Genomic DNA, 15,649 nt, shown 5'->3' on the forward strand with positions numbered 1-15,649 from the left:
AATGCATCGAGAAGAGGCTCCTCCTCTTCGTCCTTTTCACTTATAGGAGCTTCTGGAGGTTCTGAAGGCCCTGGCTGAATCCCTGCCTCTGGCACCACATCTTCTCCAGCCTCCTCATTGTCTGACTCGGGTGCCAGCTGCACAGGCTGCTGGCGCAACACCACACCAGCCTCCTCGCTGTCAGAATCAGCTACAATCCGCACACGCTGCTGACGGACCACAACACCTGGCTTATCTGTCTTGTAGCAGCTCAGACTGAATGTCAGAGAAGAAACAGAGTACTAACTTGTATAGGAATTCCTCTCCTTTATTGTAGGCATGGATGGTAGAGAGACCTTGAATGCTTGAAGTGATGTGAGAAAGAAATGGAGACTGCGTTATGTTGTCCAGTCGTTTCAACTCCCGAATGAAGACTCTGCGTACAAAAAATATACAACCAGCTTACAGTAAAGAGGTCTAACAAAATGATGAGAATAACAAGCCCTTTGATGCTTTTAGGCAGCCCGAATTGGGTTTAGAAGCAGTTTCCACTGACTTATGGAAGACGCTCAAGGCTAACGATGCCTTAAAATGATGCAGAACAATTGCTGCTCTTACCTAGACACAACATGGAGAATGGTGAAAAGAACGACGAGGGGCCCCACTGCCATTAGGAACCAGGGGAAGACACCAGAGATCACTCCCACACAGAAGAACACCAGGATGACATTCTGGATGAACATTTCAGCTTGAAAAGGCAGGCGGACATCGACTGAAAGAGGTGGACAGTCACATCAGATTAGGATAGACTAAAATTCTCACCAACGTGAACAACAGAGAGAGCGAGGTTAAGTGCAATGGTGAAGATGCTGGCCTAGAAACCAGGAGTCTTTGAAATCTAGGTCTCCCCTAGACCTGAAAACCACTGGGTGACTTTTGGGCAATCACTAGGAGAGTCTTGAGTTCTAGTCCCACCTTAGCCATGAAAGCTGGTTAGGTAACTTTGGACCAATCACTAGGAAACCTTGAGTTCTAGTCCCGCCTTAGACATGAGAGCCAGTCACTCTCTCTCAGCTCAACCCACATCACAGGGTTGTTGTTGTGGGGAAAAAAGGAGTATTAGGTATGTTTCCCATCTTTAGTTACGTATATAAAAGTGGGATAAAATATAACAGTAATATCCTATACATATACACAATACGGGCTGGTGGGGATGGACAATACCTTGTCATGGTCTCTCCTGTCCAGCCCAGGAGAGATTCAGGTAAGGCCAGCACAGGTAACATTCTCCTACTCGATAACAGCAGTTATCAATTTGTCTGTTCAGAAATGTTAAATGAGTCGTGTTCCATTCTGTGGCCCTTTTTGACATTGTTAAGTCAATCACTGAAATGAATTATGCAGCCATGAAGGGAAATCTGGTTTCCCCCACTGACTTTGCTTGTCAGAAGCTACCTTCCGTATGTGTCCTGCAACCATCCGCACCTATTTACAATGGCTGCAGCATCCTGCAATTATCGTAAATATATGCCTGTTGTCAAGCATTCAAAGTTTGATCACCCGACTGTGGCAGGGGTGAAATGCAACTGGTTCGCTCCAGTTCGGGCAAACCGGTAGTGATAAAAACTACCGGTTCAGGCGAACCGGTAGTAAAAAAAGCTACTGGTTTGGTTGAATTTCGGGAGAACCGGTAGTTAAAAAAAGCTACGATCCAACGATCAGCTGTGCCGGGCGGTTTAGTTTTGCTAGAAACTAAACCTTGCTTTCTAGCTAAGCTAAACTATGTGGCACAGCTGATCCCCACCCCCACCCCCCGCTGTTCTACTTACCTTCCCAAGCCTCCTTTTGGCGCGTACTGCCCATGCTAATTACCAAAACGGTAGATTTTTAAACACGCAGCGCACATTTGGTGCACATGCATGCACACTTGGCACGTGGCGCAGCCAGCAAACCGGTTCAGATTTCACCACTGGATTGTGGGGATGCCACGATGGTCATAAGTGTGAAAATCAGTCATAAGTAGTCAGTCACTTTTTTCAGTGCTGTTGTAACTTTGAAGTCATTAAATGAATAAGTCAGACTACCTGTGTAAGCACCAACAGGTTATTAAATGAGAGTTTATTACCTTCATCCATATCTTTGGAGAACCTATTGAGAATCCGCCCCGTAGGTGTGGTGTCAAAAAACTTCATTGGACTACGAAGAATCCGCCGGAAGAGTTCGTCGTGCAGCCTGGACGAGGCCCGCAATGTCCCCTGTAATGATCATAGAAGAGGACCGTTGGAACCAGGCACTCAGAGTTTGAAGAGAAAGTTCACAAATGACTAGAAGGGACTGCAGGCCCCAGGAAGGATTACTACACTACAAATGTCTTCCACCATATTTCTGAGATATGAAACTATGTCTATTGTCCGGAATAAAAGAGTGGGAACAAGAAATAAGAATTATTTTGTTAACAGAATAACAGAGTTGGAAGGGCCCTTGGAAGTCTTCTTGTCCAACTCCCTGCTCAAGAGGAAACCTTATAGCATTGCAGACAAAGGGCTGTCCAATTTCTTCTTAAAATCCTCCAGTGTTGGAGCAGCCACAACTTCTGGAGATAAGTCATTCCACTGATCAATTGTTCCAACTGTCAGGAAATTTCTCCTTAGTTCTAGGTTGCTTCTCTCCTTGATGAGTTTCCATCTATTGCTTCTTGTCCTGCCTTCAGGTGCTTTGGAGAATAGGTTGACTCCCTCTTCTTTGTGGCAGTTCCTTAGATATTGGAAGACTGCTTTCATGTCACCCCCTAGTCCTTCTTTTCACTAGACTAGACTTACCCCATTCCTGCAACCGTTCTTCGTGTTTTATCCTCCAGTCCCCTAATCATCTTTTTTGCTCTTCTCTGCACTTTATCATAGAGTCTTAACATCTTTTTGACATTGGGGCGACCAAAACTGGATGCAGTATTTACAAATGTGGTCTTACCAAGGCATTAGAAAGCGGTACCAACACTTCACGTGATCTTGATTCTATCCCTCTGTTAATGCAGCCTGGGACTGTATCGTTCTCTCCTCTTTACACAAATACCTACTGTCAGATCCGTGTATTCTGCCGTTCTTCAGGGGAAGGGGATTTTTAATTACGTTCTTTACTTATTACTTTCTTTTCTATGTATCCTGTATCCTGCAATATATTGATTTATAACCTTTAGCCTGGCACCTAAGCGCCCTGGCATTTTCTGCACTTTTTGGGGAATGTAAGGAGAGGGAGGGCCACGTGGGATGCATTGCATTGCATTGCTTGAGAGCCAGCAGAGGATGACCCTGAGAAAATTCCCTTATCATTTTCTCAGAGCAATAACATCTTCGCACCTGTGGATTGGCTGAATCCACATTGGACTGTTGGGAGAGGTTTCTAATTCCTTTATTCTAACTGTACGGTCTGAGGGCCCCTCAGAGCCTGCTTTCTTTTTTGCCCTGCTATCACCTCTATTCAATAAAAGGTTTCTTTTGAAATGCCAAGTTTCAAGAGCCTTTACTTTCTTGAATAAGAGGGAGAGGCCGGGCCTTACACCTACCTTGACAAAGGCAATGCCACGAACCGCCTTCAGAATCAGCATGACTCCCATGGAGAGTGCATAAATGCCAGCATAGTAACGCATATGAGGGTTATCCTTCATACTGTCGCTCACCACAGTTTCATTCCCCAACAACAAAGTAGTGTTCTGGGTTTGTTTAAAAAAAAAAAAAAAAGTGAGTTTCACGATTAAGGCAGAAATGGGATACACATTGGCCCAGTTCATAGATACAGCTAAGGAATCCTCACATACCTTGTTCATGATTTTGCCTGAATAGAGGTGGTCCTTGGCTTACAACCATTTGTTTAGTGAACGTTCGAAGTTACAACAAAACTGAAAAAAAGTGACTTACGGCTGCTTTTCACACAACCACCGCAGAATCCCCAGGGTTATCGGATCAAAAATTCAGGCGCTTGGCAACTGACTCATATTTATGAGGATTGCAGTGTCTCGGGATCACATGATCTCCTTTTGTGACCTTCTGACAAGCAAAGTCTTTTGGGGTTTTTTAAAGGGATTTTATTGGGTTTTTTTTATATTTGTATATTGAATTTTATGTGTTTTTATTGTTGTGAGCCGCCCTGAGTCCTTTGGGAGAGAGGGCGGCATACAAGTTTAATAAAATAAATAAAATAAATAAATAAATAAAGCCAATAAGAGCCTTGGTAGTACAGTGGTCTGAGGCACCCTGTTATTAAGCTGATTATTAAGACCAGCTGCCTACAATTACTGCAGGTTCAAATCTCGCCAAGGCTCAAGGTTGACTCAGCCTTCCATCCTTTCTAAGGTAGGTAAATTGAGGACCCAGTTGTGGGGGCAATAAGCTGACTTTGTATAAATATACAAAAGGATGAAGGCTATTGCTGAGCACATTGTAAGCCGCCCTGAGTCTCCGGAGAAGGGCGGCATATAAATCAAATTAAAAATAAAATAAAATAGGAAAAGCAGATTCGCTTAATAAAGCTTTTTCTTGTTTGTTTAAAATGCTTTTTAAATTTTTAATGGTAATATATTTTATGAACGGTAAGCTGCCCAGAGTCACTGACAAGAGATGGGCGGCCACAGAAATCGAATAAATAAATAAATGTGACTATAATATTGCCCTATCTTACAAGGTTGATGCAAATATTACATTTACATCATGTTTTGAAGGTCAAAACATGCTGTAAATGCAAAGAAAACACTGTCACGCTGAGCAGCAGTAAAGTTTGTTACACATATGTAACATTACTAACATTCCTGTGCAATCTACTTTTCCTGACACCTATTCATGTTTATTTGTTCAGTGGGAATGAAGACATCATGACAGGGATGAAGTGGGGGCATCAAGTTGCAGAGATAAATAAAAACAGATCGTCAAGAGCCCACTGCCTTGTGCAGAAAATGAATGTGACTGTTTAAGTGAACAACATGGTACACAGTCATTATTATTGTTCCTGTGCACAGCATGGCACACACTAATTGTCCCCGTGTAAATGTGACCAGATCACATGATGCCAGCATATTCTACAGGCGATGTGCAGATGGCCTTACTGTTCACGCCATCTTCCAGCTGAGGATGCAACCTATTACCAGGGCTATAAAAAGGATGCTTAGCTTTCGTTTTGGGTGTTTGTTCGAATGATTTGCAAAGCGATTTAAACAAAATAGCAAGGGAAAAAAATTTCTGAAAGATTGCTTTAAGCAATAATGACGAGGAAATTTCTACCACTGGGCTTTGCCTGTTTGGTCAGGGAACATTTAATTAGTCAATAAAATTTACTGGGTCTGTTATGCAGCACTCTCAGTTTTCTTAGGAAGGGGGGGTTTTTTTGGATCACAAAGAGAAATCTTTACAGATGGTCCTCGATTTATGAGCACAGTTGGGACCAGAATTTTGTTGTAAGTTGTTGTAGTTGTAAATCAAGTTGGACACTGCTTATGGCAGTCATTAAATGAATCACTTGGTCACTGAGCAAACTGCGCAGTTGTTATACAAATCCAACTTCCCCAATGCCTTTTGCCAGAAATCAGCAAAAGAGATCACAATTCGTGATCACAAGATCTCAAGATTCTACAACCTGTCATAAAGCACTAATTGGCTGCCAAGCATCAGAATTGTGACCATGAGACCTCAGTGGTGGTGTAACAATTGTAAATGTGAGTACAAGGCCATAAGACACTGTAACTTCCGTTGTTAAATGAGCAGTCGTAAATCGAGAACTGCCTGTAAAGCATTCACTTACAGGCTTTTTTGTCCTGATGTTCACTGATGCGCACTGAACCAGAATAACAGCGGGAAGGGAACCTGAAAGTCTTCTAGTCCTACCACCTGATGAAGCAGAAAACCCTACACAGGTAGTCCTCAACGTACAATCACAACTGAACCCAAAATTTCTGTTGCTAAGTGAGACATTGAGAGTTTTGCCCCTTTTTATGACCGTTCTTGATACAGCTCTTAAGTGAATCACTGCAGTTATTAAATTAGTAACAAGTTAAGTGAATCTGGTTTCCTTCATTGACTTAGTTTATTAGAAGGTAGGAGGCCTGGGGACAATGCAGCTGTCATAAGTATCAGTCAGTTGCCAAGTGTCTCAATTTTGATCAAGTGACCATGGGGATGCTGCAAACGATTGCAAGTGTGTAAAATGGTCATAAGTTACTTTCTCAGTGCCGTTGTAATGTCAAACGGTCACTAAACGAACTGTTTTAAGTTGAGGACTACTTGTACCATTTCAGACAAATGATTGTCCAATCTCTTCTTAAAAACCTCAAGCGTTGGGGCACCCACAACTTCTGGAGGCAAGTTGTTCCACTGATTACTAGCTCCAGAATATCAGAATCATTAGAACCAGAATACTAGCTTGGGCATACTGTTAACTTTTGCCATTGTTTGTTTGTTTGTTATTTATTGGTTCGATTTATATGCCACACTTCTCCAGAGACTCAGGGCAGCTTACAATGCGTTAAGCAATAGCCTTCATACTTTTGTATATACCTGCTTAGTAGGGCTTTCGGGCCCCCCTAAGCGGTGTTCTTTTTTTTATACAAAGTCAGCTTATTGCCCCCACAAACCAGGTCCTCATTTTACCTACCTCGGAAGGATGGAAGGCTGAGTCAACCTTTGAGCCTGGTGAGATTTGAACTCGCAGTAATTACAGTCAGCTGGCAGCTAAGTGCTAGAACCAAGGCTCTTTTCTCTTTGTTGAATGACAGTTAACACACGTGAATAATAATATCAATATTATTTGCTTCCTTATTTACAAACAGAACAATGATCTTGGAACTTCCCTTAAACCAAGAGCCATTCTTTTTCTGCAGCAACCCCTGCTCTATGGAACATCCTCCCTTCGGAGATTGGGATTATCTCGACCCTGTTCGCCTTTCGTAAACATGGCTATGCTCCCGAGCCTGGGAAGCCACATGCGCCAAGGGCCCCTCCCACTGGCTATAGTCTTAACGGCCAGATATCTTACTCCTGTGTGTACTTCGAATTAGATATTTTAACGTTTTCTTACTGATCTTAATGGTTTTTTTTTACTGTTTTATTGGTTTAAATGTTTGAATTTTTAATAGTAATATAGCGGTACCAGTAAAGGTAAAGGTTCCCCTCGCGCATATGTGCAAGGCGTTCCTGACTCTAGGGGGCGGTGCTCATCTCCGTTTCAAAGCCAAAGAGCCAGTGCTGTCCGAAGACGTCTCCATGGTCATGTGGCCGGCATGACTCAACGCCAAAGGCGCACGGAACGCTGTTACCTTCCTGCCAAAGGTGGTCCCTATTTTACCACCTGCACTTTTTATATGCCTTAAAACTGCTAGGTTGGCAGAAGCTGGGACAAGTCACGGGAGCTCACCCCGTTACGCGGCACTAGGGATTCGAACCGCTGAACTGCTGACCTTTTGATTGACAAGCTCAGCGTCTTAGCCACTGAGCCACCACGTCCCTTGTGGTATCAGTACTTATCCTTAATTGGTTCCAGGAGGTGCAATGTGTACTAAAAAGGACGAGGACCAAACAAACCATGTGATTTCCCATGTGACCTTCTATTTCCGCCAGGAAGGGCTTCCTATATATCCCTTTTCTTATGTCAGCGACCTTCTCCGCATGGCCGATTTCCTATCCGCCCTCTGCGGCTGTTCCCCACATCAAGTGCCAAACCAATGAGGAGTACCGGGACAACATTTTCACGTCAAAATGCGTCAAGTACCAAATTCGACGAATTTTGAAACAGTCGAGTACTGCGGTCCCACTGTATATGTTTTGAATTGTAAGTCGCCTGGAGTCATTTACTGAGGTGGGCGGCTATAGGAATCAAAGAAATAAATAAATTCGAAGATACTGGTTGCTCTTACCCCACTGCCTTCCTTGATCCAGTAGCTCAGCCACCAGTTGCTGAAGGCCGTACTGCCCACATTCAATATGAAGAGTGTCATGATGGTTAGGAAAGCGACGGGGCCTCCAGCTGCTTGGATGTAGACCCAATAAACGGACCAGGGGACAGAGCCTTTGCCTTTCTCTTCCATCTGCATCAGCTGAACTAAAGCACAGGGATGGGCAGAGGAGGAGGTTAAGCAGAGAGAATTCAACAAATCAAATCTGTACTAGATACAGGTATTCCTCGACTTACGACCAAAATTTCCACTGCTAAGCAAGCCAGTTGCTAAAAGAGCTTTGTCCCATTTTACAACCCTTCTTGCCACAGTCACTGCAGTTGTTAGGTGAATCATGCGGTCACTAAATAAATCTGGCTTCTCCCATTGAGTCTGCATGTCGGAAGCCAGCTGGGAAGGTCCCAAATGATGATCATATGACTTTGGGACAGTGACACCATCATAAATACAATGCCAGGTGCCCAAATTTTGATCATATGGCCACGGGGATGCTCCAACAGTTGCAAGTGTGAAAACCCATCATAAGTCACTTTTTTCAATGCCGTTGTAACTTTGAATAATCATTAAATGAATGATTGTAAGTCGAGGACTACCTGTACACAGCTAAATAATGACAGGTAGTCCTTGACTGACGACCATTGAGCCCAAAATTTTTATTCCTAAGCGAGACATTCGTTAAGTGAGTTTTGCCCCATTTTATGACCTTTCTTGCCACAGTTGTTAACTGAATCACTGCAGTTGTTCAATTAATAACATGGTTGTTAAGTGAATCTGGATTCCCCATTGACTTTGCTTGTTAGAAGGTTGCAAAAGGGTATGACCCCGGGACACTGCAGCCGTCATAAATATGAGCCAAGCATCTGCATTTTGATCACATGACTATGGGGATGCTGCAGTGGTTCATAAGTGTGAGAAACGGTCATAAGTCACTTTTTTCAGTGCCGTTATAACTTTGAATGATCACTAATTGAACCGTTGTAAGTTGAGGACTACCTGTATTATGCAAAGTTCCCTGAGAACATTTTAGGTACCTAGGCAGCATTCAAATGTAGCCAACCAAAATCTGTAAATAGGCTAGAATTAAACTCTGGTTAAATTTTCCTACACGTGACTTAAATTATCCTAAACTCTTGCCTAGATTACTTTGCTCAATTTGAGGACAAAAATGCATGCCATTTCAAAATTAGCACTGGTCTTTGTGGCTAAAGGAAAGGCAAGACCTAATGTGAGCTTAGACCCACTAAGATCATCTGGAACCTAAGGCATTGTTAACAGAATACCTGCATGCACACAAGTTGGGTAGGAGTTAAATTTGTAATTTTTTGGATGACAAGCTGTACCTTCTTCCTTCTTAACTACTTTCTCTTTCTTCACAGATCCTGTCTTGGTGCCTTTCTCTGGGAGTCTTTTCAATGAACTGTTTGCAGTCTTCTTTAGGTTAACCTGCAAAAAGAGTCAGGAGGTAAATCAGATTCAGCCTACCTCACTTTTGCAAGGAAAATATCATAAGCACGTTCCCCAGGAGAGGAAAAAAAGGCCTGGTTAAAGTCTCCATAAAGGGATGTCCCATATGCTAGGTGTTTCTTCTTCAGGTTCTGACCAGTTCTGGAGAACCAGTAGCGGAAATTTTGACTAGTTCGGAGAACCGGTAAATGCCACCTCTGACTGGCCCCGCCCCCATCTATTCTCTGCCTCCTGAGTCCTAGCTGATCGGGAGGAAATGGGGATTTTGCAGTAACCTTCCCCTGCCACGCCCACCAAGCCATGCCACGCCCACAGAACCAGTAATAAAAATTTTTGAATCCCACCACTGGGACCTGTATGCTAGGATTGGACAACCATTTCTCTGAAATGATATAATGGGTCTCTCGCTTGAGCAGGGGGTTGGACTAGTCCAGGGGTGGGCAATTGTGGCTCTTTTACAACCTGTGGACTTCAACTCCCTGTGGAATTCTGGGAGTTGAAGTCCACAGGTTGGAAAAGGATCACAATTGCCCACCCCTGGACTAGAAGACTTCCAAGGTCCATTCCAACTCTATTACTCTGTTATTCTAACCACCATTTTAAAGACTGACGTCAATAGAAACTTCCCTCTCTTTCTGCCAGCCACCAAGTAGAAACATGAATCATGTTATATTTTGTTTTTGTTTGTTTTTTTTTTGTTTGTTTGTTTTTTTAATTTGATTTATATGCCGCCCTTCTCCGGAGACTCAGGGCGGCTTACAATGCGTTAAGCAATAGCCTTCATGCTTTTGTATATTTTTATACAAAGTCATCTTATTGCCCCCACAAACTGGGTCCTCATTTAACCTACCTTAGAAAGGATGGAAGGCTGAGTCAACCTTGAGCCTGGTAAGATTCGAACCTGCAGTAATTGCAGGCAGCTGTGTTAATAACAGGGTGCTTTAAACCACTGTACTACCAAGGCTCTTAAGTAGTTGTTTATTGTAAATTTGTACTTCGAGGTGCACGACAGCAGGAACTAAGTAAAGGAGTAAAACAAAGAAGTCAATATCATTACCCAAACTAGGTAACATCAGTCTGATGATGTTATCTAGGTTGGGTAATGAAACATCTGAAAACATCTGCAAGAAAACAACCAAGCTCAGAGAGCACCTCATGTCAACCCTGAGCTACAAATATTCTCCTTTATTGAGATTAATATCAGGAATCTGGCTGGTGATTCACAGAAGTCAGAAGTTTACCCAGCCTCCATCTTGGCAGATTGTCCAAGTATGTGGAAACCTGCGTGGTTCAGAAGACATATTACAAGCTGACACAATAATTTTGCTATTACATGAATGGCTTGTAACAAATAATAAGTTATTTGGTCTTTAGGATAATTTACATTTTTCCTTAGGGCAAGAACCGTAGCACCGAAATAAATACCTCAATGTGTGGCGTTTCTCCCAGCTGCAAGCTATTGAAGATGGCTGCATAGTCGCCATTCAGATTCATCAAGTCTTCATGGCTACCCCTCTCAGTGATGCAACCTTCCTTCATGAAAATCACCTCATCGCAATCCACAAGATACTAATAAAAAAGAAGAAGGACACTCATGGTGAGGTGGAGAGATCCTTCGACCAAAAATTTAAAAAATAAAAATAAATTAAAAATTCATAAATAAATAAAAGAAAACAGGAAAAAAAAACTCTCAAAGGGCAGACTCAAGAAGCCCAGTAAGTCTTCTTCTGCCGTCAGTTTTCTCCGTTTCTATTCATTTGTTCATTTGCCACCCATTCATCATGCAAGTCTCATATTTCCTCTTCCTAAATTCCCTCCATTTTCATTTTTCTTTATACTAGTCACTATCACAACCCTGTAAGGCAGATGAGATTAATCACACATTTGATTATGTGCAGAAGCAATGATTGCTTCAATTTATCTTGGGCCAGCTTTCTGTCTCTTTAGCAGAGAATCTCAGACCTATTAAATAAGCCATTAGATTTGTCTAAACATGGAAGCACCCAGTCCTCTTCACATGGAACAATTATTTCCACCCCATAGCTTATTGATTGTTTAGTCTAAGAAAAGGGATATTATGTTTAGATATGAATATATGTAAAAGATTTGAGTTAAGAGATATATCGATGGGGGTGAAGGAAATGGGTAGACTATGAATTGAATAAATGTTAAATTAGGATTTATTATATAGTCTTATAGTGGAAGGTTGCTTTGAAATGTTATATTAATATACATAAAAGATTTAAGAGATATATGTATGGGGGGGCAGAAAAAGGGTAGATTATGAGCAGAAATTGCTAAACTGGGAGATATAATAATATTATTATGCTAAGTTAGGAGTTATTATAGTAGAATGTTATTTTGAAATGTATAGTATAAGGGGGATATAATAATATTATTAGAAAGAAAGGGTCAGCATATGGGGGATGGAGTAAGGGGATGGTAAAGTATTATATAATCTGTTATGAATTTGGGTTTTATTTTGAAGAAGCCACAGGGGGAGGGGAGGGGGGGAGGGGGGGGTTAGGGAGGAGGGGGGGGAAAGGGAGGAAAAATTTGTATTTGAAAAACTTTTTCAATAAAAAAAAAAAATTATTTCCACCCCATAATAATTTGGATATAAACAGTCCATACAGGTAGACTTCAACGTACAACCACAATTGAGCCCAGAATTTCCACTAAGCAAGGCAGTCATTAAATGAGTACAGCCCCATTTTACAACCTTTCTTGCCACATTTGTTAAGTGAATCATTGGGGATTAAGCAAATCTAGTTTCCCTCACTGACTTTGCTTGTCAGAAGCCGGCTGGGAAGGTTAAAAATGGTGATCACAGTACTCCAGGACACTGCAACTGTCATAACTACATGCCAGTTGGCAAGCATTCAAATTTTGATCACATGACCATGGGGATGCTGTAACAGTCATAAGTATGAAAACTGATCGTAAGTCACTTTTTATCAGTGTCGTAACTTCAAATGGTCACTAAATGAATAGCTGTAAGTGGAGGGCTACCTGTACGAAGTGAAAATGCGGGATATACACTTTTATATATCAGTTAACAAATTGCTTGCTTTTCCTTCTCACTCTTGGCTGCTGTTGACTCTCAAAAACACTTAGGCTAAAATCCTCTGTATTTTTATTTCTTCTGTGAGGCTGAAACCCAATGAGGTTGATTAAATTAAGAGTTACTCTGGACACTCTCAGCGTACCTGGAGCTGGTGTGTGATGAAAAGAACTGTTTTGGACTTCAGGTGCTTCCGGATTGCGCTGTTGAAGATGTGGTTTCCAACGTGGGCATCCAAGGCACTCAAAGGGTCATCGAGGATGAAAATGCTCTTGTGGCTGTACAGCGCGCGGGCAAGGCTGATCCGTTGGCGCTGCCCCCCACTCAAGTTTGCGCCCCGGTCACCAATCTAAATAAAACATGTCTTGTTCAAATATTTGTTTGGCCATCGGATAAGGCACGGTAGACCTTCTTCATTCCTTATTTATCAATTCTGTCCTTTGTCCAAAACTCAAAGCAGGATTCCAATAATTCAGCAGAATTCAAATAGCTGTAACTTACCGGAAACCATTTACTGAATTTGATAGCAAAGATTCAAAGCTAAAGTTCCTACAGAATCAAACTATCTAGTACTGTAACCTATTGTTTACTTAAAGAATGTGTGTTTAGGGAATTTTTGAGACAAATATATTTGAAAACAATAGAAACATAAAATATAATTGATAGAAACAGCAGATGCCTATTTAAAAAACAGCAACTATAACACTGGATGGGCGTCCAACTCATTTCAATGCAGTTACATAATTTTGCAATTCAACTGAAATGAGAAGCAGGAAGTACATCCAAGGCAACATTCAGTAGTATTTGACCAATTATTAGAAAGTCTCTTCGACTACCTTCTGACCCTAAGAAATTAGCAAATGAAATAGAAACCACCCTTCTAAAAAAGCAGAAAGGAATAAAATGAAGATTTCAAACACATTTAGGGCAGGAATGTTTTTTACTACCCAAAATCTCCAAAGATGGAGTTGGCCCTTGCTTCTTTGGGAGAAAATTGTACAATTTGGGTGCTGCCATTCAAAAAAGTGCTTTATAATATTTCCATCAATTGAATTCAACTTGAAACAACAAACAGAACCTGCTCTTTCCAGAAAATAATCTTTCCTTAGCAGTAAATACCTTACCAAACTCACCCCTCACTTAAGGTACCTACCTTTTTGTATCAAGAGAAACATAATTTATTTACGAATTTGGAAATCAGCCATCTCTCACACACAGCAGTTGACAAAGCACTTAATTTTGAGATTCCTCTCCTCAAAGTGCAACAGGACATGCCCTAATTATTATTTTGTGAAATAACTGTAAGAGAAAGAGTGGCAGAACCTGGGGGTGGAGTTAAAAGAGGGATCAGTCTAGAATCCCTACATAGCCACAAACCAACTAGACCTGTTTACCTTGCCATGTCATTAATGGTTTCATGTGTTAATGTGGGGCAGGAAAGACCAAATCCACATGTGAAGGTCCAATTAAATTAATGTATAGCTAGTCATGCCTGTGTGCTGAAATCTTCTCAACTAATGGTCACTACCTGCTTGGAGTCACATAAGAGTCAAGGGAATTAACTTCCCTTGAATTCCCTTGATTCTTATTTGACTCCAAGCTGGTACTGACCATTAGTTGAGAAGATTTCAGCACACAGGTATGACTAGCTAGACGTTAATTTCATTGGACCTTCACATGTGGACTTGGTCTTTCCTGCCCCACATTAACACATGAAACCATGAATGACATGGCAAGGTAAACAGGTCTCATATTTTAGAGTCTGATTACATATTACATATATTGAGTAGTTAAGGTGTAATGAAGTTAACAAGCAAAGCTGTTTATCAACCCCTAAGCATGTCAGACATTTTCCCTCTACAGACAGGTCTCCTAGAATTGGCAGCTGATGCATTCAAGCAAGGTTCTTACCTCAGTCAGATCCCCATTTGGCAGGATAGCCAGATCAGGTCGGAGACAGCAATCATTCAACACCATATTGTACCTAAATATATATATATGTATATGTATAGATGGCTATACGTATTTTTAAAAAGCAGTGAACAGACCCCTTCCAAGTTAATTGGGACTAAGTCTGCCCCCATAGCATTTTCCCAGGGTCTGTTTAAAGAAAGACATATTTAGGAAATCTATCTCAGACACATGTCAGCCCGATTGGGACATTTAGAAATTTATCTGGTTTTGCCCCAGGTTGAATTGTGACTGTTAGGCCAATTAACTAATTGCTTTGAAATAGATACGTGACTGGCGAGCACAACAATGGGCAACAAAGACAGTGATTGGCTCAAAACTGACTTGTAACATCAGTTGCATTTTCAATGATGTAATATCAGGCTGGCTCTTACATAATGCTGTATTATAATTTTGTATAACGTATATTTCTCCTCCATCCACTTTAAGTGGCCGGAGAGGAAAATTCCTGCCAAGTTTCACTCTGACTTTTGTGTGTGTGTGTGTTAATGTCGTCTCCTGCCGACTGCCTGGACAGCTCTCTGCAGTTTCTCTTGGCAAAACTTTTTCAAGAAGTTTGCCCTTGCCTTCTTTCTAGGCTGAGGGAGAAGGACTGGCCAAGGTCACCCAAAAGAGGCCTGGAACTCAACAGTCTCATGGTTTCTAGCTTATATTAAACATGGCACAATTCTGCAAGCCAGACCGGGCTGAGAGAGAATGACTGAGCCACAGTCAGGGGTTTCTGTGGTTCAGAGTCCACTTCACCCTCAAGTTTCCTTGCTCCCAATCCAATACCTCTACACTACATTATTTCTCACTGATTTTTCAGTGATTCCTACCAAGTTCTTATCTGTGCCCAAAAAATAATGTTTGAAAAGCACTCTCCATTTTGTGAAGAGGTTCTGGCTTAGTAAGCAGCTGTAATTTGGCTAAAACCACAACTCCTGTGATGCAGTGAAATAATAAGCCAGGGGTTAGGGAAAAACCGGGGTTTAAAGACTTTCTCCCAGTTGGGAAGAACGGAAGATACGTGGCTCCAGTGCTCAGTTCAAGCTCACCAGGTCTCACGTAAAGGTAAAGGATTCCCCTGCCAGTTGTGTCCAACTCTAAAGGGCAGTGCTCATCCCTGTTTCTTAGTCGAAGGAGCCCGTGTTGTCCGAAGACACTTCCGTGGTCATGTGGCCAGCATGATTATACGCCAAGGTGCACGGAACATTGTTATCTTCCCACTGAAGTGGTACCTACTTATCTATTCGCATTTG

At 41.8% G+C, this 15,649-nt stretch overlaps 1 protein-coding gene across 3 annotated transcripts in view; it reads right to left on the bottom strand.

Annotated features, from left to right (window-relative positions):
• The window catches only part of ABCC5 (ATP binding cassette subfamily C member 5), an 85,855-nt gene that overhangs the window by 20,038 nt on the left and 50,168 nt on the right, over positions 1-15,649 (bottom strand). For all 3 annotated transcript variants that reach the window (XM_070946117.1, XM_070946118.1, XM_070946119.1), the window contains 9 exons: positions 14,349-14,421; positions 12,583-12,786; positions 10,799-10,942; positions 9,250-9,352; positions 7,871-8,055; positions 3,539-3,685; positions 2,105-2,234; positions 598-751; positions 287-415 (listed from right to left, as the gene is read on the bottom strand). In XM_070946117.1, the coding sequence (XP_070802218.1) occupies positions 287-415; positions 598-751; positions 2,105-2,234; positions 3,539-3,685; positions 7,871-8,055; positions 9,250-9,352; positions 10,799-10,942; positions 12,583-12,786; positions 14,349-14,421 (1,269 nt within the window). The remainder of the gene's footprint in view (positions 1-286; positions 416-597; positions 752-2,104; positions 2,235-3,538; positions 3,686-7,870; positions 8,056-9,249; positions 9,353-10,798; positions 10,943-12,582; positions 12,787-14,348; positions 14,422-15,649) is intronic.

The sequence above is a fragment of the Pituophis catenifer genome, unplaced genomic scaffold (genome assembly GCF_029215685.1).
Source record: "Pituophis catenifer annectens isolate HBS135680 unplaced genomic scaffold, rPitCat1.0.hap2 SCAF_6, whole genome shotgun sequence".
Taxonomy (NCBI): Eukaryota; Metazoa; Chordata; class Lepidosauria; order Squamata; family Colubridae; genus Pituophis; species Pituophis catenifer.